The sequence below is a fragment of the Micromys minutus genome, assembly GCF_963924665.1.
Source record: "Micromys minutus genome assembly, chromosome: 12".
NCBI classification, from domain to species: domain Eukaryota; kingdom Metazoa; phylum Chordata; class Mammalia; order Rodentia; family Muridae; genus Micromys; species Micromys minutus.
The window spans coordinates 57,223,851-57,250,380 of record NC_137981.1 but is presented as its reverse complement, the minus strand read 5'-3'; the positions used below and the strand labels follow the sequence as shown (position 1 = coordinate 57,250,380).

At 43.5% G+C, this 26,530-nt stretch overlaps 2 protein-coding genes and 1 pseudogene across 5 annotated transcripts in view; 2 read left to right on the top strand and 1 right to left on the bottom strand.

The window, feature by feature from the left end:
* Positions 1–612: 612 nt before the first annotated feature.
* Positions 613–23,528, top strand: SERPINE3 (serpin family E member 3; the record flags this gene model as incomplete). The annotated part of the gene is made up of 8 exons (XM_080926654.1): positions 613–874; positions 4,210–4,443; positions 6,266–6,460; positions 7,760–7,958; positions 16,218–16,318; positions 20,440–20,526; positions 20,991–21,074; positions 23,485–23,528. 8 exons carry the CDS (start codon positions 613–615, stop codon positions 23,526–23,528), a joined length of 1,206 nt encoding a protein of 401 aa, XP_080782780.1.
* LOC308428004 (large ribosomal subunit protein eL38-like) lies at positions 10,445–11,683 on the top strand (annotated as a pseudogene). Its single transcript has 3 exons — positions 10,445–10,544; positions 11,114–11,174; positions 11,462–11,683. The product of its transcript is annotated as a large ribosomal subunit protein eL38-like (transcript).
* INTS6 (integrator complex subunit 6) overlaps positions 11,498–26,530 on the bottom strand; it is a 78,256-nt gene continuing 63,223 nt past the window's right edge. For 2 of the 3 annotated variants that reach the window (XM_080926651.1, XM_080926653.1), the window contains one exon: positions 23,569–25,077. In XM_080926651.1, the coding sequence (XP_080782777.1) occupies positions 24,984–25,077 (94 nt within the window). In that variant the 3' untranslated portion in view covers positions 23,569–24,983. Of the gene's footprint in view, positions 11,551–23,568; positions 25,078–26,530 lie in introns of those variants that run through there. The other variant, XM_080926652.1, reaches the window with a different exon arrangement.

The window sequence follows — 26,530 nt, the reverse complement described above, 5'->3', positions numbered from 1 at the left end:
GCCCACTTATCCCATGCATCACTCTTTGAATGTACAGATGCGTTCTTGACATTTCGTGTAGCACTTAAAGGCCAGGATCTGTCATAGCTCTGTGACTGTCCCCGTCCCAGTGAGTCTCTGAGTTCTCTAGAGCACAGCTCCCGTCACTATAGTCACGATACCTAGAATGGTTGTGAGAATATCAACCAAGAATATATAATCTTTTCAGTATAAAAGATGAACTTTGAGTATGATTCACATTATAATTAATCATGAGAAACATGGCCCAGCGGTAAGCAGGCTAAGTACTAGGAAACCATAGGATGCACTTCTGACATTTCTTTTCCTATCATAGTGATTTGGTTTGGAAAACCAGAACTTTTCCAAAGCCTCACATGCAGTAACAGGAGCAGATCTTCCAGCACAGGGTTTTCAAAAGGATCTCAGCCTAGCCAAACAGCCGAGACAGGTAGGATCATGGTGGGTTAGCAGGAAAGTGTAACAAGACTGTCTTTGGGGCCCATCACTGGCCACTGAAGATAGAGCCAGGTGCCCCAGTTTGCGGGTGCTGAGACCTGCTCTCACCCCTGTCACCAGCTTCTCCTCCCTCTGAGCTGCAGTTGTCTGGCCGCCATGCTGCCTCTCCTTCAGGCCACCCTCTTTCTCCTCTCCTCCTGCCTCTCGGCGGAAGGAAGCAGCCCCCTCAGTGAAGGCCTGCGGCTGCTGAAGACGGACTTTGCCCTCCACCTCTACCGGAGTGCCGCAGCAGAGAGAAACAGGACAAACTGTGTCATCTCACCTGCCAGTGTAGCCCTGTCCCTAGAGATCCTGCAGTTTGGAGCCAGGGGCAACACTGGCTGGCAGCTGGCAGGGGCCCTGGGATATACGGTGCAAGGTAAGAGGCCTCTCTCTCCCACGTGCTCTCAGCCCTGCTGCCTGCTCCGCACTGCTCAGGCGTTCTCAATGGAGAGCTCAGATCCCAGTGTGCACGGGGACAGAGACATGGCCGTGCATGAAACACTCGGACTTTGACCATAGCTGTTCTTGATTGTGGAGATTCACTTCTAGCCTCATGACAGTGTGATGGTTTTGAGTCATGGTCCCTTTTAGAATGCTTGCTATGACTGGGAGGGGTGGGGACACCTTCTGAACATTCACCAATGGCTCCAACAACACTTTTGAGGTTGGTGATCTCACTGGCACCCCTATTTGGGGAAGCAGGTAGGCAGAGGGTAGAGACAACTTACTGGGAGTCACAAAATCAATAAAGGGCCAGACTTCAATGCAAACTCTGTAGACCCAGAACTATGCTTTTGACCGGCCTATTTTCATGATGCTGAGGTTTCTGCCAGCTTCTATCTGCATATTGTGTTTCTCAAAACAGCTCTGCTCACAGCAGAGAGTCCTTCAAACACAGCTCACGCTGCATTAACCTACATCTTGACCAGTTGGGGTGTTCTGTAAATGGCCTCCAATATACTACAAAGACAAGTGTCTTTGATGAGGGTTGAGAGCTGCTCTTCTCCTTGGATAGAAGGGATAGCTGTCTGGAATGTATTTAGGAATTGCACTGGTTTAATGAAGCGCTGGCTGTAGGCTCTCCTCTAAGACGCATGGTCTCACCATCCCCCAGTAGTCAGCTAGGCTTCCTGTATGGAGAGTGATGTCTGTCTTGTTGAGTGGGCCTTACGTTCAATTAGAGAGCTGTTGGTTACTGACAAGACTTGAGGGCCACTACTGCACCCTTGGGGGTTTGTGTCATGATGGTCATTTTTGTGGTTCTTCTGGGCAGGACTGGCGGCTCTCTTCCCTTGGAGACCAGTGGCATTAGCAACTCCTAGTACTCTGAAAGCTGGTCATCAGGGAGGAGGTTTTAAAGACAGATCCAGCTTGAGTTCTCTGGGTCTTGTGCCCCTGGGGAACACATAATTTCGATTGCTTCAATTTCTAAGCATTTTCATTATCCTTCTAAGCAAATTAATGAACACATTATAGCACAGAGGCCCCAGAGAGGAAGGTGGTTCATCCTAGGAAAAGAATTCTGCTTTGTAAGGCATACTGAGTTTTCTTTTATGATCACATCATTTGAGTTCCACAGACTAACACACGAGGAATGGCTCTGCAAAACTCAGCTGGCCCAGGGGAAAGTGACAAAGCCAGGGTTCAAGTTCCAGGTTGTTGATTTCAAATCCTGTGCTCTCTCCAGACTTCCTAAGCTCCGTCAAGGCCAGGGATCAGATGAATACATTCATAAGCACCTTCTTCCTCTCTCTCATCAGAGGCAGCTGCATGCAGCCCAGCCATACCTGCTGGGGAGCACCCCACACACACACCCCACTCACCTCTCTCAGAGTTTCTGAAAATGAAAATATCTGTGTTTGGAAAACATGTCTCATAGTTTGACATTTTATGGACAGGAACCTTCCAGAGCCCAGAGCTTTCCAGACTTTAGAACTTTGCAGAGTTCAGAACTTTCTAGAGCCTAGACCCACCAACCTGGGAGTCACCTATCAGATGAGCTAACAGGATGATTTTCTTTTTGCTGCTGTGGATTGAATTTCTTTTCCTCCTTCTTCTCCTTCTTTCTCCTTCTTTTCCTCCTTTTCTTCCTCCTCCTCCTCCTTCTCCTCCTTCTCCTTCTTCCCCTCCTCCTCCTCCTTCCTTTCTTCTCTCAGCACCCTTTTAAACCACCCAATTATAGGCTCTCACCCTCCACCTGTTTACTCTGGCAGCAGGAGGCTGAGCAGAAAACAGCAGTGACAGGTTCCTCATGGAGAACCTTGTCCCTTGGTCTCAGGCTATTCACCTCTGCCCCTCTAGATGACTTTAGAACAGCAGTTCTCATTATATTGGTCACAACCCCTTTAAGAGTCAAGTGATGTCCAGGGGTCACCTAAGACCATCAGAAACACAGATATTTATATTACAATTCTTAACAGTAGCAAAATTACAATTATGAAGTAGCAAGAAAAATAATTTTTATGGTCAGGGGGTCACCACAGCATGATGAACTTTATTAAAGGGTCAGAGATTGAAAACTGTTGGTCTATAATGTAGTAAATATAGTCCCCAACTCTGAATCAATGAGCTCTACAGCTCCCATTCATCCCGAACACAGCTCTCCCAAGGAGGGTCTTCTCAAACCCAGCTATTCAGCTATTCCTCACCCTGTGGGCAAAAGAATGAGCATGCAGCTCTACCTCCAACATGGCGACTCTAAGCCCGTGATGAGTGGCCCTCATCTGCCTCCTTTCCACAGTAGGAGGACCATAGATAGCCCTTACTTCAGAGAGGCACTGAGAGTACTTATTGTAACCTAGACTGTGGGGCGCTCTCTGCAATGTGAGTGGACACCATAAAGCTTTAAAATTTTATTCTAGCATTGTGCATTCTGGAACATGCGTATGGGCTCCTCTCCGTATGCAGATGAGCAGGGACAACCCAGGCTTGGAAATCCACCCCCCGCCGTCGCTCTGCTATTTCCACAACCCTTGTCTCGGGCTGTATTGTTGCTTTTTTCTTTGCTGTGGTGAAACACCTGGGGAAAGTGGCTTGAGAGAAAACTGGGTTAGCTTGGTAAGACCCTGGATGTGAGACCTCGGATGTGACATGGTGACAGGGCAGCTCCCTGACGCATGACAGGCTGATCTGGGAAGAGAAGCCTTAGCTGAGGGAATGCAAGTCTGTGCAGCATTTCCTTCATTAATGATTAATGTGAGAGGACCCAGCCACTGTGGGTGCCACCACCTGGGCAGGTGGTCCCAGGATGTGTAAGAAATCAGCCTGAGCAAGACACAGGACAAGTCAGTCCTTCCATGGTTTCTGCTTCTGTTCCTGCCTTTAAGCTCCTGCCTTGAGTCCTACCCTGACTTCTCTTGGCAGTGGACTATTAACTAGGAGGCAACATAAACGCTTCCCACCGAGTTGCTTTCGGTCTTGGTCTTTATCACAGCCCAGAATTGAAACTAGGACAGCAGCTCTTCGACCACTGCCCATTCTTGTTATAATATCACACAGAACGCCGCTGGCTTCCTGTTAGACATTCCACCAAGACAAACTGAACCTTCCATATCCCCAGGTCCAGACTCTCCAGAAGTCAGCAATGTTCCTAAATCAGGAAGTCAAATGCAGCTTTGCCATTTCCAGTGCGGGACATTGGGATGGACAAGCCTTCTGAGACAACCTGAGGTGGCATCTGGGCAAGCCCTTACAAACTCTCCTTTCTCCCAGACCCGAGAGTGAGAGAATTCCTGCACGCTGTTTATACCACGCTGCACAACTCCAGTCAAGGCATCGGGATGGAGCTGGCCTGCACCCTGCTCATGCAAACCGGGGCATCTCTGTCTCCCTGCTTTGTGGAGCAGGTCTCCCGGTGGGCCAACAGTAGTCTGAAGCCAGCTGACTTCAGTGAACCTAACACCACTACCATGGAAGCCCCCAAAGGCGCAGCTCGACAGAGCACAGGTAAAGGAAAACCACACTCTTCGGCAAGGATAAGGGCTGCAAAGTAGTAGTGTCAAGCCACCACTGGCCAGAAGCCATGGTGAGGTTCAGGGTGCTCTCCCGCTCCTCCCTCTCCGCCCCCTAGCATAAGTCCACATGTATATGCACATACCTGACCGCAGGGACACGCAGAAAGGTGCTCCTCAGAGCCTACCACCTATGGAAATAACCGGCAGGATTTGCTTCCTGTCACTGTCCCTAGGCCATTCCCCCCCCCCCAAACCACATATGACAGCAAAATGCAGCAGGGGTCAGGAAAAGTAATTCCTGAGGAAGTTAGGTTAAGGAAAGACACATACAAGGGACATGATACTCAGTATGTTTCGCTTGGCTCTGTTGGAAGCATGCTATGCATAATGTAGTCATGGTGGCGCTATGGTTGCTATGACATCGGCAGAAGTGGCTCACACCCGCCGGCCTTCTTTACTTATTTAGTGCTGCTTGACGTCTCTGATTCCATTTCCCTGGCCCTTCGCTCCAAACAGGAGTGCTGTCTCCATTTTATTGATGGAGGGACGGAAACACCAGGGTTGAGCTTCCCACTTGCCCAGGGGCCACAAAGCCAGGGTCACATTGTGATCCAGGTAGTCTGGCTGCACCGCCCTTGGTAAGCACACAGACAACTCAGACAAATGGAGAATGTTCAAGATCCAGAGCTGCTTAAAAGCAGAGCAGCTGCGGTGTACGCGGGTTGAAGGCTGCGGTGTACGCGGGTTGAAGGCTGCGGTGTACGCGGGTTGAAGGCTGCGGTGTACGCGGGTTGACGGCTGGACTCTCCCTCGACGATTTCAAATGCTCCACGATAGCTTTGGCAATCAGAGGATGGACCCATAGCACACAATTGCCTTTAGCCCAGTTCTGGAGTATCCCATGCTTGCTTCTAGTATCCAAGGTTACCTGCTTCCATGTGCATGTGCCCACACACAGCAGATACACAGACACATGGTTAAAATATCTTTTAATTAAGGAGTGATTCCCCATATCCTTCCTGAGCTGTCAAGGGATCCACTCAAAATCCAGCATAGGTATTCTCAACGCCCAGCCTGGTATTCTTTCAGAAAAAGAAAGACTTGGTCTTTCTCAGCCCCACGGCGTGAGTGTGGACCTTCTCAGACTCAAGGGCAAGGCTCTTCTGTTGGTGACTGATGATGGTATGTGATCAGCTTCCCCGATCCTCACTTCTCACATCTGGGAAACTGAAAAATGACAACCAAAAGTTGTGGAGAATTCTTCTAACATGTAGGCAGAGCCCAGCACAATTTATTAAACAGCTGAAGGCTGGGGCAGGAGCTGTCTCTGGAGGAATGGTCTGCTTGCTTCTTCCTGTTCTTACATGAAATTCTAACCACAGTCCTCCCCAAAGTGTGCTCCGACCTCTCCACAGGGCTGTGGATGCAGCCAACAATCAACAAGCCCCAAGGTGGGGGACAGTGCAGTCCTCTCCAGTCAAAGAGCCCCATCTGAGCGAGCATCTGCCCAGGGAGATGATGCCTAATGATCTCTGGGACATCCTGGGCACTGGTGGAAACAGGGAGGGAGGCCACACGGAATGCGTGCTAACGAGAAGGCTGTAATTCAAATTATAAGGTGACTCACAGCCCCAGAGCTGGAGCCCCGTCATTAGGGACCCAGTCTGGATCCTGTGTTCTTATTTGCATTTCTGTGACAATAAATTAAAAACCAGTTAGCATGGCCACTGTGGGCCCCTCGGCAGCATAAGGAACTAAAGCTTTTGTAGTAAAGGAGAAAGCATGAAGCTGAAGAGCAGCTCTTCTGTCTATAGGTGAAAGCACGCGTAGCCCACGGTGGGGCCAGGCCGGTGCCCTGTCTACTCAGCTCTCCATCATGAGCACCATGACCTTCCACAGTACCTGGCAGAAGAGATTCTCCTCCGTGGCCTCCCAGCCCCTGCCTTTCACGTGTGCCCATGGCCTTGTACACGTCCCAGCGATGCACCAGGTGGCAGAGGTCAGCTACGGTAAGTTCTCCTCCTTTCCTCTCCACATTCATAAAGTTGGAGGAAACTCAGCAACATGGGCAAGAGCGGGGAGGGAGCGTCTGTTCCACAGGACTGGGTGGAGACTTGTTTCTATAGGGGTCCGTGCTCTGGGCTGTGGGTAGGCTCAAGGCAGCAGGAGGCTTAGAGAGGGCCCTTGAATGGTACCCCTCTGGGTGCTGAGAACCAGATATATGCTCAGTGTTGGTTAAGAACATGTTCGTGTGGAATCAAAAATACTTGGACCACATACCTCTCCTAGAAGATACCTTCATGACACATCCCCCAGCCAGGGCCAAATGAGGCCTAAAAGGCTTCCAGACTAAGACCCCCGTTCCTGAAGTGCCATTGCTCCAAATGGCCCTGTTGCCTCTGGTTATTTGTCCCAGTCACTAGGGGAGGTTCCCAATGCCAGCAGATGCCTAGTGGCCTTGTGTGTGCTACAATGCCTGCAGGCTCTGTACTAAGTGTGAGCTACAGCATGCGGTGGGTTCACCTAAGACCGGTCTCCACCTTTCTACGTTCCCTCGGCAGCACCAACCCTTCTCCAGTTCAGTGTGTTCTGCTGGCCTCTGTCCCCTGTTCCATCATATCCTCCTGTGACCACACTTCACCTGGTGGCCTGGACTTGACTTTTCCTACAGACTTCCAGCTGCCCATGGAAGACCAATTTTAGGTCACAGAAATGGTCAGTCTTCAAGTCAAATCCAGCCAGAATGTGCATTTTGTTGGGTCTGTAGAGATTTTCAAGAGTTGGGCGTTTTTCATATGAAATATAGGTTTAAAGGCTTTCTTTTTAGTTTTGTCTTTTCAGGGTTTTTTGTAATTATTATTATTTTTTATTAATCATTCCATTCGTTTACATCCTCCCACTTCCTGGTTACCCCTCCACAAAACCCCCATCCCACATCTGCCTCCTCCTCCCTCCCCTTTGCCTCTATGAGAGTGCTGCCCCACCCGCCCTAAAGGCTCTCTTGAAAGATAGATGGAACACAGAGCCTGAACTCTAATAAGCTCAGACTGGATGCTCCCTAAGACACTGCCCCAGCAGGCCCAGCCTCTGGATCCTTGATTAAGGCTCCACAGGAGGTCTCAGAGAGCTTTAGGAACACTGAAGGAGCGTGTTACCCAACCGTTCCCAGTCTCAGATTGCTTCCTGAGGCTGAAGAGAACATCCTGTTTTACTGTTGGTGTCTTCTAAGTCTGCTTACTCAATTGTAGCATTGTTGGGTCTTCCTGGCTCCTATGACAGAGCTAATTCCTGACCCACTGAACGCCTAGGCCAGTTCCAGGATGCTGCAGGCCATGAGGTAGATGTTCTGGAGCTGCTGTACCTCGGAAGGGTGGCCAGTTTGCTCCTGGTGCTTCCCAAAGACAAGGGCACTCCTCTGGACCACATTGAGCCACACCTCACAGCCAGAGTCATCCACCTCTGGACCACAAGACTAAAGAGAGCCAGGATGGATTTGTTTCTCCCTAGGTGAGTGGCTACATCTTTCTTACAGAACAGTTACCATGGCAGCCAGTAGGGCTTGCACTTAGAGTCAAGTGGTCATGCTCCTTCCACTGGGCTACCTTGTCAAATGAGCTTTGGCCAAGGAGAGGTTCCCTGGAGTTTGAGTCTATCCTAAAATCACTAAAGACTAGATCATGACACATGCAGAGTTGAGTTCCTGGTCTTCCAAGATGAACTATTCAGCTCTCACTGGGCGAACTCAAGTCCCTACTGCCCTGCTCCAGAGGCCATGGTGGGATGAGGAAGAACAGAGAGGAAGCCTTATGTGTACAGCTGCTGTTCCCACCAAACAAAAGACACCAGTGGCTTAAGGAACTGAGGAAACAGATATGTCATTCTAGTCAGAAGCCAAAGGAAGACACAAAAATCCAACACCTTTCCAGGAAGAGGGTGGTACAGCTGTAAATACAGATGGAATGGTGGCAAGTTCAAAGCCAGCCTGGTCTACAGAGTGATGCTTACAGCCTGAGCAATTCAGTAAGACCCTGTCTATTAGCCAGTAAACCCACGACATTGTGTATCTGTGCTGAAGATATTTTCCTTCTAAGTGGAGAAGTTTCTCTGTTGAAGAAAATTCAGTAGATGTAAATATAATTTTAAAAATTCTAATGACAATGCTATATCTTGTTTTCCAAAGCAAAGATGTTAGCAAAATCCATTGTTTACAAAACAATTCTGCCTAAATGTTTGCAGATAATGAGATTGTCTGGCAATCTGAAATCAGCAGAGCTTTGTAGGTCAGCACTAAGGGCAAAGCACTGATACCCAGGAGTTCATTTGCAGCATAAGGATTCTTTACCTACCTTGTCCACTTGAAGCCTTGGTCACACTCCAAGGCCAGAACTCCCAGTGAATAAAGGCACTTGAAGGTGCTTCCTCGGGCAGTTAAAAATAAGCCCATCTCCTAGAGAAAAACATACAAGGAAAGACCAAAGAGGCAGGGCTCAGGTCTAAGATGAGATCAAGCCAAAGGTGAACTCAAACCCAAGGGGGAAAAAATCCCATCTCTCAGAGCCAAATGCTTAGCCCCCACCAAAGCCCCCAGTCTAGTTCTGCTTGAGAATAATTAGTGCAGGAGGGAAGGGAGCCCTTGCAGTCTGCATGGAGAGACAGTGAGGCTCAGTGAGGAACTTGCTCTCTCCCAAGAGGATGAGTAGCTCGGCCTGGAGTAGCTGCTGTAGGGAAGACTCCCAAGGAAATGCTCAGCTCCACAGAGAGAGGAGAATTTCACACTGGTGTTTTCCCGAACCCTCAGCAGTGACCCCAAAAAACACAGGACAGAGGAGAAAGGGGAGAAGGAAGAGGAAGGAGAAAGAGAAGATCTGAGAGCCTCAGCAATGACTTGAACAACTTCGTTCTGATGAATATAATCACTAGAAAAATATCAAGCCTCTAATTCAAGACTGTGGTGTCTTGAATATGCTTGGCCCAGGGAGTGGAACTATTAGGCGTTGTGGAGGTGTGGCCTTGTTAGAGGAAGTGTGTCACTGTGGGGAGTGGGCTTTGAAACTCTTCCTAGCTGCCTGGGAGACAATCATTCTGCTCCTGGCTTCCTTTGGATGAAGATGGAGAACTCTCAGCTCCTCCAGGGCCATGCCTGCCTGGACACTGCCACACTTCCTGCCATGATGGTAATGGGCTGAAGCTCTGGAAGTGTGAGCCAGGCCCAGTTAAATGTTGTCCTTCATAAGAGTTGCCGTGGTCATGGGGTCTCTTCACAGCAATGGAAACCCTGACTAAGATGGAAACCCTAAGAAACTAATGGAAGTGGATTTTAGGAAAATAAAACCATTTTATTTCATAAGCAAAACCAACCTTACACCTAGACACGCACAAGTACACTCACTCCAGACCAGACCAAGGAGAAAAAAACAAAACAAAACAAAGCAAGCAAACAAAAAGCAAAGCTATAAACTCCTTGGGCAGCGATTCTCAATTCATGGGTCATCTTTGCTTGGGGGATCACATATCCAAAATTTACTTTATCATTCATAACAGTAGCAGAATTACAGTTATGAAGTAGCAACAAGAATAATTTTGTGGCTGGGTCGCCACAGCTTTGAGAGCCACATTGAAGGATTAGAGCACTGGAAAGGTTGAGAAGCACACTTTAAGGAATAAACTGAAAAGCCGATACTGCTTTAGGTTTGGGGTTTGGACCACCATAGATGCGAACGGGAGTTGGTTAATTCACCTGCTGTTTGCTTTTTGACAAAGTCTCACCACGTAGCACTAGCTATCCTAGAACTTGCCATGTAGACTAGGCTGGCCTCAAACTCACAGACATCCTCCTGCCTCTGCTTTTTATGTAGGGCTACTACATCCTACTACACAGCCAGCTTTTGAGTAAGAATTCACCCCTAGCTCCCTCAGATTATTCATTTTCTGCGCCCTGTACTCATCATACAGATCTCAGTGACTGAGATCCCAAACACCCTGCGGAGAGACCAATGCAGGTTACATTTTGCTTGGCACAAGCCCAGCGGGTGAGCTGGAGTCTGAACATTACCAAGCAGTATTCTGAGGTGAACTATGAAGCCATCTTCCAGAGTAATTATTTATTTATAAAATTAAATGCACAAGAATAGCTTTCATTAAGAACATTTAACCTGTTAAGTAATCAATAACGGGTGTTTACAGTATCTGTAACCCTGCAATCATAGCTAGATGCCACAGAGAAGACTAGCTAGGAATATCAAATAAAACACTTCAGATGATATTGTACTAGCCTGCTTTGTATTGGTTTGGAAAAAAAACAATGCTTGTAGTTAGGAAGCACTATGTTTAGAAATATACAACACTACAGGCTACACAAGGCTGTACAGTGAGACCCCGTCTAAAAAACAACAAAACTCTGGTTGTGTCTACCATGTCCAAGGTATAAATCCAAATATAAATCAGTTTGCTTTTCAGTTTCCCCCAATATGTTAGAACATCACACACACACACACACACACACACACACACACACACACACACACACATTTTATTTACCTCACAGTTCTGAAAGTCTCTTTGCCCTGTATCAGGACACAGGTAATGTCATCACAGTGGCAGAAGGGCACAGAGCAAGAAGGGATGTGACAGAGATTTAGGGTCTGGCTTTCTCTTTTGCATAGAGACCCACTTTCATGAGAACCAACAGCAGAACTATGTTGATGGCTTCCAGGAACTGTCCAGGTTAGTCACCTTCTATTAGGCCCAGCTTCCCGAAGGCCCCCAAAGTGCAATACCACTTACCCAGAGAGCCCAGCTTCCAGTGCAAGAACCGTTGTGGAAACACACAAAGTAATGCCCCAGCTATGAGACTCACACATCCAAAGTGAATCTTGCTCTTTCTTGAAGGGGCTTCTGGTTATCATGAAGTGCAACAGTTTCCCAACAATATTTCCTTTTTTTCTTTTTAAAATATGGGATATACACCCCCTTCCCTTCAGTTCCCTCCTCTGTGAGTGTTTTGGGTACAGTCGTCCAAGGCAAGCGCCTGTCACAGTGCCTCGGAAAACTGAGGAAATCAGGGGCTTTCTTCTCACAGACGGTGCGAGGACGCCAAATCCTGTGGACATCAAGAACAGGATAACATGAGGGTCAAGGTTAGCTGCAGCAGGTACCTTTACACCCTGGTCATCACAGACAAGGACCTGAAGCAGTCCCTACCCCCTTGTTTGGCAGTGAAGGAGCTGAAATAAACCAGACCTCTGCATTTGACTATTAAAAACCCTGAAAAGTAATATATATATATATATTTTACATATATATGTATATATATTTCATATAAAAGTTACTTTGAAAGTGCATGTTGCACTGGGTGAGCTGGCATATGTCTTTAATATCAACATTTGGGAAGCACAGGCAGAGATCTCTGTGAGATAAATAGGTAGCTAGGTAGACAGGCAGACAGACAGACAGACAGATAGGTAGGGCATACATTGCATGGTTCTTTTGTATATTTACAAAGTTTTGCAGCCATAAGTAATAATTTTGATTTTTTGTCTGAGAAAGTGGATCCTGAGTGCTGGGTTCATCAGTGTACACCAGGATCACTGAGTTGTATAGTGCTGGGGGTCAAACTCACAGCTTCACGTACGCTAGACAAGCACTCTATCAACTGAGCCATACACCCAACTCCAAATTCTAAAAGATGCTTGCCACCAGGTGACCATGGTGCTGCGTGCCTTTAATCCCAGCACTCAGGAGGCAGAGACAGGTGGATCTTTGTGAATTTGAGGCCAGCCTGGTCTACAAATTGAGTCCAGGACAGCCAGGGCTTGTAGCACTGAGAAACTTTGTCTCGATAAAATCAAAAACCAGAAGAAAAATATGTTTGTTACTTAAAAAAAAACACATATTTATTGGTCATCAGTACTCAGTGCTAAGCAACCACCATTTCAGTCTCTCTGTGGATTATCTTCGGGACATTTTCATGCAAATCAACAAATACAATCTTAGCCTTTTTATTTGTTTTTTTTTTTTCCCCAGTGAACACAAAGTTTTAACATTTCATATCTTTTTAATGACTGAATATTATTCTAGTGGGTGGATATACTAAGTTTTATTTTAGTATTCTGTTAAATATTTTAAAATGATATAGAATAATAACCTCCCCCCTCCAGGGACCCTCCCTTGAGCCTCTCCTGGGCTCCTCAAATTGTTACTATTGTTACATGTAGCAGCCACTAACTGCTTATAGTTCTTTTTTTTTTTTCCAGAAAGGTTTTCTCTTTGTAGCCCTGGCTGTCCTGGAACCCAGCATTGCCTGTAGTTATCTAGGGGTGTGGCCCAGTGGAAATTTTCCCCTTCCATGTTGAGATAGGCATTGTTCTGGTGTTGCTTATGAAGCCATTCTAGAAAAAGACTACCTCACAATTGCCTAGCCAAACTTTCTCTCAAAGATCTATGCCTATTTTTCACAAGCTTTGTAGATTTCACTCTTCGGGTTTTTGATCCACTGTGAATTAATTACTGTGACCATGGCAACTTGAGTGCCAGGGACACCAACTTCCCTTATGATAGGAAACCTACATGTAACTTTTACTCCCACAAAACCAACAGCCTGCTCCTGACTGCTCTTATCCCAGTAGCAAGTAGTTTGTGTGTGATAGGCATCGTGTATGGCTAAAAAGAAATGAGGCCCACAGGAGGCCATGTCATTTTCACGGAGATGACCAGTATGGCATAGCAGGGCCACTGCTGACGTTCAACATGCAGCCGTTATGACTCAACACAGCATCTTTACATCTACCCACATTTTCATGAGTGAAAGGTGCTGCGTGTGACAGTTAAGCTTGACTTGTTCTAACAGGTTTGTTACACATGTCCTGGTAGTAAATGACAAATTAGACCATAGGTTTTATGTGTCTATCTTCGGTATTATTTTTCTTGGCTGTATAGGCTAAAAAAAACTTCATAGGCTGTACCTGCGAGGTTTTCAAATCGTTGCAAAAGTTCAAACAAAAAATCTGTGTTAAGCAGACCTATGCAGATGAAGCCCACGTTATTGGAGAGTCAACTGCATTTGTATAAGTGGAGGCCACATCATGTGTTTGTATGTGGGATGGGCCCAGTGTCCTATAACATTTACCAAAAGGATCATTTTTTTCCTCCATCATATATTCTTGACATCATATCAAAGTTAATTGCCAAATTATGGGTTTATTTCTAACTTTCAGTATGAGTTCATAGGCATCGATTCTAATGTTCTTGTAGTATTGTGTTGTTCTGACTCTTGGAACTCAGGGAGTCTAACTTTATTCTCTTCTTCCTAAAGAGTGTCTAACTCATGCACTATAAGATGAGCTTATCAGTTCCTCCCCTACTCGAGCAGTTGGCGTCAGACACAGGCATGTCTCGTGTATGTTGACTAGGAAGTGGGCTGAGTGCTGGGGGTCTTCCATCCGCTCACTGTTTCTTAGTGTTTTTGTGCTTCGAGGTGCTCATGTTACACTTACAGCCGAATTTATTTCCAAGTATTTGGCTTATTTTGGGCGACTAGAAATGAAATGATTTTCTGAATTTCATCTCCACATTGTATTAGAAATGCCATTGCTTTTTATATGCTGGTGAATCTCAAATGAGTTCTAATAGGGTTTTAATATTCAATGTTTTCTACACACTAGACCAGGTCATCTGTGAATCCAGCTAGGCAAGTGTTCTATTACCTAATGAACTCTCAAATTCTATTGTTCTCTTTTTTAATATATTTATTTATTCTCTATCAGTACACCATAGCTGTCAGATACACCAGAAGAGGGCATCAGATCTTATTACAGAAGGTTGTAAGCTACCATGTGGTTGCTGGGATTTGAACTCAGGACCTCTGGAAGAGCAGTCAGTGCTCTTAACCAATGAGCCATCTCTCCAGCACCCCCCATTGTTTTCTTAGTCATGAAAAGATGCTAGATTTTTGTCAAAGGCCTTCTCTGCATCTGTTGAGATGACCACGTGATCTTAATCGATTTGCTAACAAATGTGCTGTCTTATTACCATTTCTTGAACACGCATTCATGTGGTAAGTTCTGCTTGGTCGTGGCAGGATTTATATGGCTTGAATATAATCATTTTGAGTCAATCCCTACTATGTAGTTGAGAATTTATATGGACTACGGCTTTCTTTCCTTCTGATGGCCTTGCTGCTTTCCGTAAAGGGCAGGCAGCTCTCCGGTTGGTTTCCTGGAGCTACTGTGCCACCTCATCCTTCTAGTTCCACTCTTGTGGCCGTGCAGGACACCAAATCACACCTCACCTGCCACCTTCACCACACGAAGACAGGATATTATTTAGCTTTGTCACCCACCACATTGTCAGCTTCAGACAGATTCGAACTTTCTTCATGTTACTGAGAAACCAGTCAAAACACAATGGGAAGTGCACACACCACACCACGCATGTGCTGACACAATGACATTGCCCTATTCAAATCTTCCTGCCGCCGTACATTTCTCCACAGACTGAGCGAACAGGGTGGAGTAGCTCACCAGAGTCTGTACGGTAAGAAGCTCCTGGTGAGAAGGATCAGACTAGAAAGCCAGAGCCACGACACTAACCGCTACATTTGGCATGTATGCTTTTTGAAAAGTTTTCTGTACTTAAGACAATTTTGTAAGTGAGCCAAATATTTTGAAAAAATGTCAACATACCTTTTTCCCCCCTAAAGTTATGTGTGGTTTATACAAAAGACAAATTATATCTTTCTTTTTAAAATTTTCAAAGACAAATAGCAGTTGCATCCTCTTTGAAGGCTTGCTTCTTGGATGGCCAGTGTGAAGCTTTGTCCTGGGCACAGGTTGATTCTTTCTGGTCTCGGCTCCTTTCTGCTGCATATCAAAGGCACACACTGCACACGCAAGCATGGGAATGAGTTACACAGTAGAGAAAGTGACACAATGCGCTATACAAGGCACTATAGGTATTTTCCACATCTACTGTGTGTGAGACTCCACCCAATCGTGAGGGTGACACTGGCTGGACTGGTCCCACATTCTTGGAGCCCAGATTTGAACTGAGGTGCACCACATACTCATTAGGTCATCTTGGGCTTCTTAAATACTTTACGCTTTAAATTGTCCATCTACTGTGTAAGAGATAATAATAGCCATTATATAAAGATGAAGTAATTTCTATGACGCTCTCATCATAGTGTCTAACAGAGTCATCACTACTCATCTTAGTTATATTTATTTTATATTAACTTATATTTATTTTATTAATATTAATAAAAATGAGCTGAAGTAGCTTCCAGGTCATTTGTGGTGTCGTTAAGAATATCATTAGGCAGCAGACTTTTCTGTGTACCTTGAGCACAACTATGCTAACTGGGCTTAGAACCAGGAGTCACAGGGCTGGGGGGGGGGGGTGGAGCTCTGGTGATAGAATATTTCTCTAGCAGGTAGGAGGTCCTGGATCCTAATTCTAGTACCATTTTGAAAAAGTCAGAAAAAGTCCTACAGCTGAGTGGGGAAGGTAACAGCTGAGGAATAGAGAGTTATTTAAAGGCAAAGAAAACAGGGCTGTCCCAAATAAGTACTACAGACAAAGGGGGGGGGGGTAGGGCAGGGGGCCAGGTTCCTCTCAGGTATGGCTCACAGGCAGGAACAATGAAAAGTATGGTGGGGAGGGGCCCAGTATGCACTGACCTCTGACCTCTGGTTACACCCTTATACTTCATGCGGTATGAGAATTGTGTGAATTCTAAATGGTAACTGACCATTTGCTACTGTTTTGCAGGTTTAGGATCCAAAATCAGTTTGACTTAAAAAGCATTTTAAGATCGTGGGGTATCACTGATCTTTTTGACCCACTCAAAGCTAACTTGAAAGGAATTTCAGGTAATAATTATTCAATTCTTCCCATCTTTGTGGGGCATTATGCTTGGGAGTTTTGTCATACTCTAATTAAGGGATCCTTATTGCTTCAGAGTTTTTGACAGAAGCACTGCATAAAAGAATTAGGGTTAGCTTTGTGTCAGAATGTGGAGCTCCTGGTAAGTCACATTTGACTAGAACGAGTTGGTGAGGGCGCTCCTTGAGGATATTAAGCATTGGTTTTTGGCAACCATTCACAGTGAGTCAAGTGGCCGTAGGGTGCAGTTCAGAGCCCCCCCCCATGACTAGACTCTCATGAGGACTGCAGGCAGCAGCACCTTCATCAGGCCCTCTGTCACGCCAGCATCATGGCCACCCCTCCACCCTTTTCCTTCCTGGTTGCCTTTAACATCTCCTGCCCTTTCTAATGGACTAAACACACAGCTTTCCTTCGCCCACTCCTCAGGGTCCCCAGCTTTCAGGACCTTGCCCTAAGATGCTCTGTCCTGGTATCCATGCTCCATTGTTTTCTACAGTTAACAGGCTACTGCTGATCTATGGGAGCCATGTCTGCCTGTGATCTGAGCTTCCATCACACACCCCAAGGAAAAGGAATGCCAACATTTACTTTGGGGATTCACTTGAGGGATTGAGGCACATTCTCACTGCCTTCACTAACTTGGAAGCTGCCACTGTAAACATCAGACCACTGGAACATATGGCAAAACTTTGGTCAGAATCTTCCCTCTTACTCACAGAAAATAACAGGAGTTTGTGCTTCACATCTTTGGCTTGTGTGTTAGATGTGAACAGCATAATCACAAGTTAGTTAAATAGAGCAAGAGTGCTAACAATTCGCCGTCTTGGGGTTGTGGGACTGCATAGTAGAGTGCTTGTCGAGTATGCAGAAAGCCCTGGGTTCCATCTCCAACATTACGCCCCCCCAAAAAACCCTTCTACCCCTTCTTTACTTATTGTCTACATATTGTCAACATGAAAGACAATAGTCAAGTTTCGGCAGTGTCCACAATGCCTGGTACACAATTAGACACAAGGCAATACTGGTGGCTTAGTTTGAAATTCTCCTTATTGACAGGCAGGCTTTGACACTGCAGGAAAGGAACGGCAGAACAAACAGCAAACTGATCAGAAGCAAGGAAGGCGCAGGGGCAGCCACGCTACCACATTCTATTGTCAATTATGGGCAATGGTGTCTTCTCAAGGCTTCAGAGTTCAGCTATGGTATCCCGGAGGCTAATGGAAATTCTATTACTCTTAGTCATCCAAATTAAAAATATTAGGGTGCTGAATTTAGTAGCCAGTTATGCAGAAGAGGAAAAAGAGCAACTTTTCAAGTTATTCTAGGCCCTCTCTTCTATGCCATTGTACTTAGTTTTACTGTTCTTCCTTTGTAATTCCCTACCTTCCCCCAGCCCCCTCCCCAAGGATCTGAAAAAAAAAAAAAAAAAAACCTCAAATGTCAATCTTGTGTTCTTAAACAGCAGTGGTCTCATCTGTATCTTGCAGAACAAAAATGCCTATGGCCTATAATGTCAATTTCTGTTCATAGTGCAAGCGGTGTGCTATATGACTTGAATAAGCCAACTATCTATAGTGCCTGACTTAACTTAAGCCAGGGCACACCAACACTGCACAGAAAGATGTTGGAAGTCAGAGAACGGTGGAGAAAGCAACAACTACAGCTAGTTTGTGAGCCACCTAAGATCCTTCCTAACACTTTCTATATCCTGAGCAACTGCAACCGTATATTACATACCCACTCTTCATGTCTTAGCGAAGTAAACAACTAGCTCTCCCCAAAGGAAATCATCCTTATCAAAGAGACAAAAGGAGGTAACTGATGTTCCGTCTGTCCTGATGAGGAGCTGAGGTCCAAATGCAGATAATGATTTACAAATATGTAGCCAACAGTATATGAAAGTATGATAGCATCTACCACCCAAAGAGGTGGGAATCAGACCCATGCTCTAAAAACCTCCTTCTGGATGTACACATCAAGACGTTGACTCGTGTACATTCCAAGCATTATTCTGAGACTTGGGCGTAGTGGTCAATTTCTACTTGATACAGCGAAAGGTCTAGGAGCCAGGGTAAAGCGCTGGGAAGAATGCTGGCTAGAAGGCATTATATGCTGACATGACATGAACATACGCACAGATGTTTATACTGGCCTGCGATGTGCCTTCCAGAAAGTTCAGTCAGTAAGCTGAGACTGAAGGGAGGTGAGGCGACTCCAGGGCTGAGGTGTCAGCAGCTCCACCAAAGCTTTCTAGACATAACATGGGGTCCATCAACCTGCATCTCTATATTTAACTAATGAAGGAGTCTGTCTACGGAGCAGTATAAAGGATTCTGAGGCAGACTTTGGGGAAAAAGGCTGTATAACCTTTTACAATGCCAACAGTTCAGAAAAGCAAAGGCTGGGAAACCCTCATCTTTTCCTAGTTATTTCATTAGTGGCATAACGTTTCATTAGCCATGTTACAATAGGCCAATTAATCAGAATATAAGATGAAGGAAGAACGCAGGCTAGTCTGCAAATGTCCAGTCTTTCCAAGGATGAGACTTTCAGACATGTGACAGTAGATGACATACTGGCTATGAGCAGTCTAAGGGTTATGCAGACAGACAGTTATTGGGCCGTTCTCAGAACAGGGGTATAGGATACTTAAGCAATTCACTTGCCTTACAAACACTGAAACAGCCAACCTAGCCGAATGAATATGCATTTGTATCGTCAGCCCCACTTCTTACAACGATCCAGAGACAGGATTTGCTATCAGCTGACACGATTTCGGAGTGAAGCTGCACTCACTTAACCATGGAAACGTTCAGACGGCGTGAAAGGAATGAAGTCACAGGCAGTAAAACCTAAACTGGCAAACATCTTCTTTATAAAATCCCTTTGAATTTTGGCACTTTGCTCAGTGGACTAGAAGGAGCTAATCATTAACACAAAGAATCTTGTTTCTTTTCTCAAAGACAAGCAGAGAAAGACCACTGTTAAAACTACTCTGATTCTCCATTAGTACCAAGTAAATATTGATCGACTTCTTCCTGGCTCTTGCCTAAACTCTACTGCCAGCGAAAAGTTGTTCCTTACAGTGGGACAACCATCCCGAGATCCCATTGTTTCCGTATCCTAGGCTGGATTTCATTCAGTCTTACATGACTGTTGGGGGCCATGTCCTTGCATGTGCATGACTAGGCAGTCCAATCTAACAAGCAAAGCTCCCTTAAAGTACATCAAAATGGCTGCTAATACATGGTCTCTCTGATGGTATGCTACAGTTGACTAGAGGGCAGTTTCTTAAATGGAGGGCTGGGAAGAAACGGGCTCTGGGTCCAAAGTGGATAGTCTCAGTTCAGATGGTGTGTGTGACACCAGATGACAGACGGGCTGAGCAGGTTCAGATTTTAGTTCTGCACACTGACGTTCACCCCTTATTGTAATCCATGCTGTTTCATCTGTGAGGACTGTTCAAAGAAGAACCTGTCAAGCCTTCTGAGTTCTCGAATTCCTATTTGTTAAGCTTGCCTTTGAAACTGTCAGCACACACATCTAGCTATAACCTCGCGTTTCTCTGCAGGTGCCAGGCCTCAAGGTGAGCCAACTAGCTAACCAGCACAACCAGCTCCACAGAATGTAGTTATAGAACAGCAGGCACTTTAACACCAGATTATTCTCATAATACAAACCCATGACTTATCAGTATCTTCCTAAAAACTGTAGCCCAACAAGATAGTTGAGGAATTATCTCTAAAAAAAAAAAAAAAAAAAAGATCATTGGAACTATTCCTGGGTTATACTTTGTAACACACACCCTTGGGAACTTAATGCCTAAGTTTTAGAAATATAGGCTAAAGATTTTAATATTAATATTTAAAATTATGAGATATTCAGTCTCTATTAATTTTGGGGGAAGGCTTTGCTAAATTTAGTGAATAAAGCTTCTGAGTTGTAGAAAAATAAAACTTGGCAATTCTCTGTACAATCACTGTACCCTGTGTACCTGTGGTACTGAATGCTCCTTACATTTTACTCAAAGAGTCTTCAAACACATACTCTATGTGCACAGAAGACACAAACAAATCCCTTTCCATTTTTGTTATTTGTGAATTAGGCCAAGATGGCTTTTATGTTTCTGAAGTAACCCACAAGGCCAAGATGGAGCTTTCAGAGGAGGGCGCCAAGTCATCTGCAGCCACAGGTACATTCAGAAATCCAAGCCCTTATCCCCATAGAGCTGCTCACCAGGATCTACCCTCGTTGTGTCTGTCCAGTTATAAACCTTACCACTTAGACACGCCTGGGTGAGATGTAGTATTTTAAAAGAGAAATGAGAGAAAACAAAATTTTAAGAAAACCAATGATACTAATTTTTAACAAAGTATCATTGCCCCATCGACTGGAATGGAATCATACAATATCCAACTTTCAAGAAGGGAGCTATGCCATTGAATACTATTTAAAAAAAAAAAAAAAAAGACATGGGAATGATTTAGTAGTATCTTTCCTCTTTAATTTTCCCATTTGCACTCCCATAAAATACTACACAGTAAAATGTCATTAAGAGGCTGTTGATTCCTTAAAGACAAACCAAGGTCTGCAACTATGTATCTACTACATCTGCATAGTACTTTCCAAGGCTGTCAGGCCTGTTTCTTCTTACAGCTGTGCTGCTGCTGAGGCGGTCTCGGACTCCTGCTTTTAAAGCAGATCGGCCCTTCATTTTTCTTCTGAGAGAACACAACACAGGTACTGACTTCTTTAAAAAACAAAAAACTGGATTCGGGACATTTATGTCCATCTCTCTAGCAATTTTATGTATCTAGTTTATGTATCTATTATAATCTCAAATAAAGGGGAAATATTCCATAAGACAAAGGAAACTTTCCTTCATGCCTTTTACTTTTGCATTGTTTATTTGTAGCTGATGCTAACTCTTTTCAGATCAGCAGACTTCTACTTCGAAAGAGATTTAAAAGTCATGAAAATGCACTTCAGTCAAACCTTGCTTTTCTTGCTGCTGTCCTACTGTTTTAGAAAAGATGGGTTTCTTCAGGCCAAGATGAGCAAAAAGACCCAGAAACTCTACTATTTTAGTGATGCAGAGTTCTACACTGTTTGCTGTCTTTCTCAAAAGCCAAACACTTGTCGTAGTGCGTTTGCAGATAGGACAGGATCTCAATGCAGAAACAGACTAGCCTAGCTAGCACAAGAGAAAAAGCACGTCTCTACAACTCAGCAATATTGAAAACAGTCCTTCAATTCTTTTCTTCCCTTAGTCTCCCTGTAACAATTATTGGCCTCAAAAGGAAAAGATTCTCAGTAAAGAGCTGTTGGCAATTCTCAGTAGTGTTCAAAACAATAATAGTATGGAACGAGATTAATAAACTGAAGCCAAGGTGAACCTACTTTAACTAAACATCAGCCATCACTTTTATTTGTGAAAAGAATATCGGAAGTTAGAGTGAAAATGAGCATAGTTTAACACAGACTATTAAAAGGAAATACTGTCAACATCATTTTATCTGAGAATCATGTGTATACTGTCATATTGCGCTAGAAATCAAAAGAACATTGTGACAGAAGGATGTAGGTGATCATTCCCTGGAGAGTTATCTATGCAGATTATTTGAGAAGACTGAATTTATAACAATGTCCACTTAGCATCCCACCATGACTACCCCAACCCAGTGACTGTGACTACACAGAGACAGCACCGATCACAAAACAGAGCAGACAGAATGTAAAAAAGAACTGGTAACAACAAAAAGATGTTTTAAATTAAACCTTCACACAAAGAGGAACTAACCTTGAACTGAAGAGCCACTACCTAGAGCTCATATCCAAAAAAGGGGACAGTTATAAGACAGATAATAGATTCTTGAATTTCAACTGTATAGTAAAAACCATATAAAGCTGTTAAGACTAGAAAGACACACCACACTTTCAATAATATAGTTTTTACGGCTCTAGTATCAGAATGAAAATACAGGTTTCATCAAAAACCAGTTCCCTAACTCACCACGATCGCCCTGCCCCTGTGGCTTTTCTTTTCTCTGGACAGTGGTTGTTCACATTACCCAAGGCAAAGTGGCTAATTTTCTGATCACATTACACTGAAGGGATTTTTAATTTTCAGCTGGAACTAGAAGATGGCCATAGTTAAGAGTATTTGTTTCACTTGTCGAAGAGCCAGGCTTGGTCCCCAGCCCCACGTGGAAACTCCTAAGAATTTGTAGTTCCAGTCCCAGGGGGTCTGACACCCTCTCCTCTTTGGGCTTAAGCACCAGGCATGCATCTGATGTATTTACATACATGTAGGCAAAATAAAATAAAAATAACCTTAAAATAAAGTCTCAGCCTTTACTGTTAAGGCTTACTAGTCTTACACTGATATAATGAATCAATTAACAAATGAGACATGTACGGGAACATTAAGGAAATTTATCTAAAAACTCCAACATTAACCTTTTGGAGAGTACTTGTCCAGCACAGCATCATTCCATGATCTCAAAGAATAAAATAAGCATCCCAAGCATATCCTCCCCTGCCTCTGCTAACAAGGACTCTGTAGAAACCTCCTAAGTTTAACTAACTTGCCCACCATTTTCTTGGAAGAGAAAAGCCCGAGGTGGGTCACATCTTAAGCTTTAGTTTTGATAGGCTGCAAATTTTTGGACTAAGTTTTAGTATTAGGAAGTAAGAATATTATGCCAGAGAAAGGCCAAGAGAAGAAAAGGGGGTGGGGTGGGGGAGAGAAGGGTGGAGCACAGACACAGAAGATCCTGTTACTTCACTCCTAGGGGCTTTATTTTGGAAATTAAAATAAAGGCAGATGATTTGAGCATTATTCCACCATGCCTATGACATAGGACCCTGCCAAGGACAGCCCCGTGTGCTGAGTGATATAATTTCTATCTGAGTGACTCCAGTGTTCGCACTGATCCCACTCTTAATATACACAATTCACAACCACAAAATAAATCTGGATTTTGTATAGTTTCCTGAATTTAGCAATGTGGTTACAGGAAATTTTAATAATTCCATCTCTATATTATATCTTCATTTACTTCCAGGAATTTAAGATGTAAGAAATGTTTAATGAATTGTTATATGAAAATGCTACAAGTCATATTAATTTTTTTCTTTTTCTTTACAGGGTTTGTCTTTAGTATTGGAAGAGTTTCAAATCCCCTTGACTAAAATAGCAGACCTCAAAAATGTTTTCTGTATGTATGCTTTCCTTCATAAGTATTTACAATTTATTTTAAGGGTATATGATATCCAAATATTATTAATCTAAAAATAATTCAATTAAAAAAATAATTTTAAAGGTTTTTTCCCCCTTGATTATTCCAAATCTAAAAATTCCAACTTTTCTACTGGCTCCCTCCAAACCACTAAAGGCACAGCAGTGATCTATGAATATGTGCATGAGTCAGGATACAGGGTCACATCCTTAGTACAGATGGAGCTCTGTGAGGATGGAGAATGCTAAAATGCTAAATGTCAGATATCCTCATCCTGTGCAAATTAGGGGGAAAAGAAAATGAGTACAGTCATCCTAAGTCTGTTTCCTCTCAGTTAGCGTCTAAATAAGTCTGAGAATCAGAGAGCAGAACCAAGAGATCCCCTCTGAAGATCGTGTTGCAAACTCATGTAAGCATGACAGGGGATCAAAGGATGGCATACTAGGCATTTCCAAATACGATACGCCCTAAAGCTACCACACCTAACTAACAGCTGGAGTTGAGTGTCATCTAAATCCTATAAGAGATGGAAAGGTGTTGAGAAACCAATAATGCCCCAACTCATCTAAAAGTACCCATCTATCTGCCACAGTCATAGGCATTACCGTTATCCAGGCAAGAGTGGAGTGTGTTGACATGGCCAACAGAAACTAAGAACACAGTTAAAAAGACAATGCAGGCTATGTAACACAGAATTACATCAGTTTAACAAATGTTGTGTATTTTTTTTTAATGCTAAAAAGCAAGGCCTTTAAAATTCCATTGTTGTAGAATGTTTTTAAGTAGTTACTTTAAATGTGATTATTTCCTAAACCACACAAGAGTAAAATAGAGCATTTATTGATGGAATAACAAAAGTGCTTTTCTTAAATATTCTTCAAAATACATTTGTACAACTTACAATAATATATCCAAAATAACTGTATATACAAAACATTACCTAGTATTTAATGTATGTGCTTTTTTTCCCCAAAAATTACAAAGTAACTTGTTTTAATTTTTTCTTTTTCTTTCTTTCTTTCTTTTTTTGTTTGTTTTTTGTTTTTTGTTTGTTTTTTGGCAAAGTTCAACCTTGACAGAGCTGACAACTTTAAAGGTTGGTCTAAGAAAATATAACCTGAGGGAAACTGACACGCAAGAGCCGATGGCAAGCAGAGGATTTGAAGAATAGTTTTAGTTTGTTTAAAAAAGAGAAAAACAAGAAAAAAATTTAGTGATACTTTTCACTTTACAAAAATAAGCTCAAATGAAAAGGTCACTGTAAAATGATGGAAAGGAACTGTAGAATGTTTTAGTATTTCAAATAGCCAACAATGCATGTCAAAGAATGAATACAAGATTACAACAGTCTTGTATTTACTTTGTATTTGGAGAAGATAATGAAATAAACGGCCACGGTCTATTTTCTTTAGTTGCTATTAATATGGTTGATCTGATTGGCTCTCCGATGAATTTCATCCAAGAAATTCTCCAGTTGCTCTATCAGCATTCGCTTCTTAAACCTGTGTGAAAAAAATAAGAGTCTTCTTAATCTCCTATTAATGGACAGTATATATGTTTTGAAGAGAAAAGCTGGCTTTGGGAGTCATTTATTTTAAAGTACAATTAAAAACAAACAAACAAACAAAAAACAAGAGAGGGGGAGGGAAGAAGTGTGGTGGAGGGACTGGGGAAGAAGTGTGGTGGAGGGACCAGAGGAGAGGCAACGTCTGGAATGCAAATAAATGAAATAATTAATTTTTAAAAAATGAAAACCAACACATAAAATCTGTTGGCAACTACCTGAACATGAGCTGACCAAGTACAGTCTAATAGACACACGCTAAAGTGGACAGAGACTTGGGAGGGAGGTCTCAGCCCCAACGGAGAACTAATGGATAACTAAGGAATGCTGAGCAGGAGGAGTAAGTAGTCTTCTACAGGAAGGACCCACCAATTAGTTATCTAATACAAAATGGTTTGCCCTAAAAACATACATACATACGTACATGCGTATATACGTACAAACGTACAATTGTTACTAGGCTACGGATTTGAAAGCAAAGGTGGGATATTTGAGAGATTCTGAAGAGAAAGAAAAGGGAAGAGAAAAATGATGTCATGATATTATAGTCTCAAAAAAGCAACTTAAAAAAAACAAAACAAAACAAAAAAAAAGCACCTGCTAGGGACTAGCAAAATAACTGGGAAGATGATGAAGCTCTAGCCAACCTTGACCAACCCTGATATCCTCTTAACTCATATGGAAGGAGAAAATGACTTCTGAAACCTGTCCTGACCCCCACCCAATGTGTGTGGAACACACAAAATAAAGTTATACAAATCTAATGAAAAGTTTGTAAATTACTGTTCAAACCAGAACTGAATTACAGTTTTTGTTTAAGAGAACTCATCTTGTCTTAGAAACAAGGGAAGAATAGTTATTCTTCCTATCACTGAAAAAGAAAAAGGGAAAAAAAAATACTAACACACATAAGGACTCTGAACATTATAGTAAAGTTGAATTGCAAAACAGTCATTTGTAGTATCATATACTCCCTACAAAATAAAAATGAAAGATTGATAGTAGCATTTAAAGAAAGAAATCAGTGTTCTACTATAATGTGAAGACCAGGACATCAAGCATCACAGAATGTTTATCAGTAACAAGCACAGGTAAACTAAACCATACACAGAGTCATTAATGTCACTGACGCTTTTCAGAGTGTACTGCGCATTCTGTTCTACTGCTTTACTTGAAGAACGTTGCAAATAGACCCCAAATTCCACAACAAAGGTGGCAGAAAGGCATGTGTACGGAACACAACTGGATCCAAGACACACTAGCATTTGGGCACATTCCCATAATCCCAACATTTGAAAGACTAAGGCAGAAGAAACCTAAGATCAAGGCTAGCCTAAGGTGCGTGGGAAGATGTTGCCTCAGAAATGAACACTAATAATTCAAGGCATAGT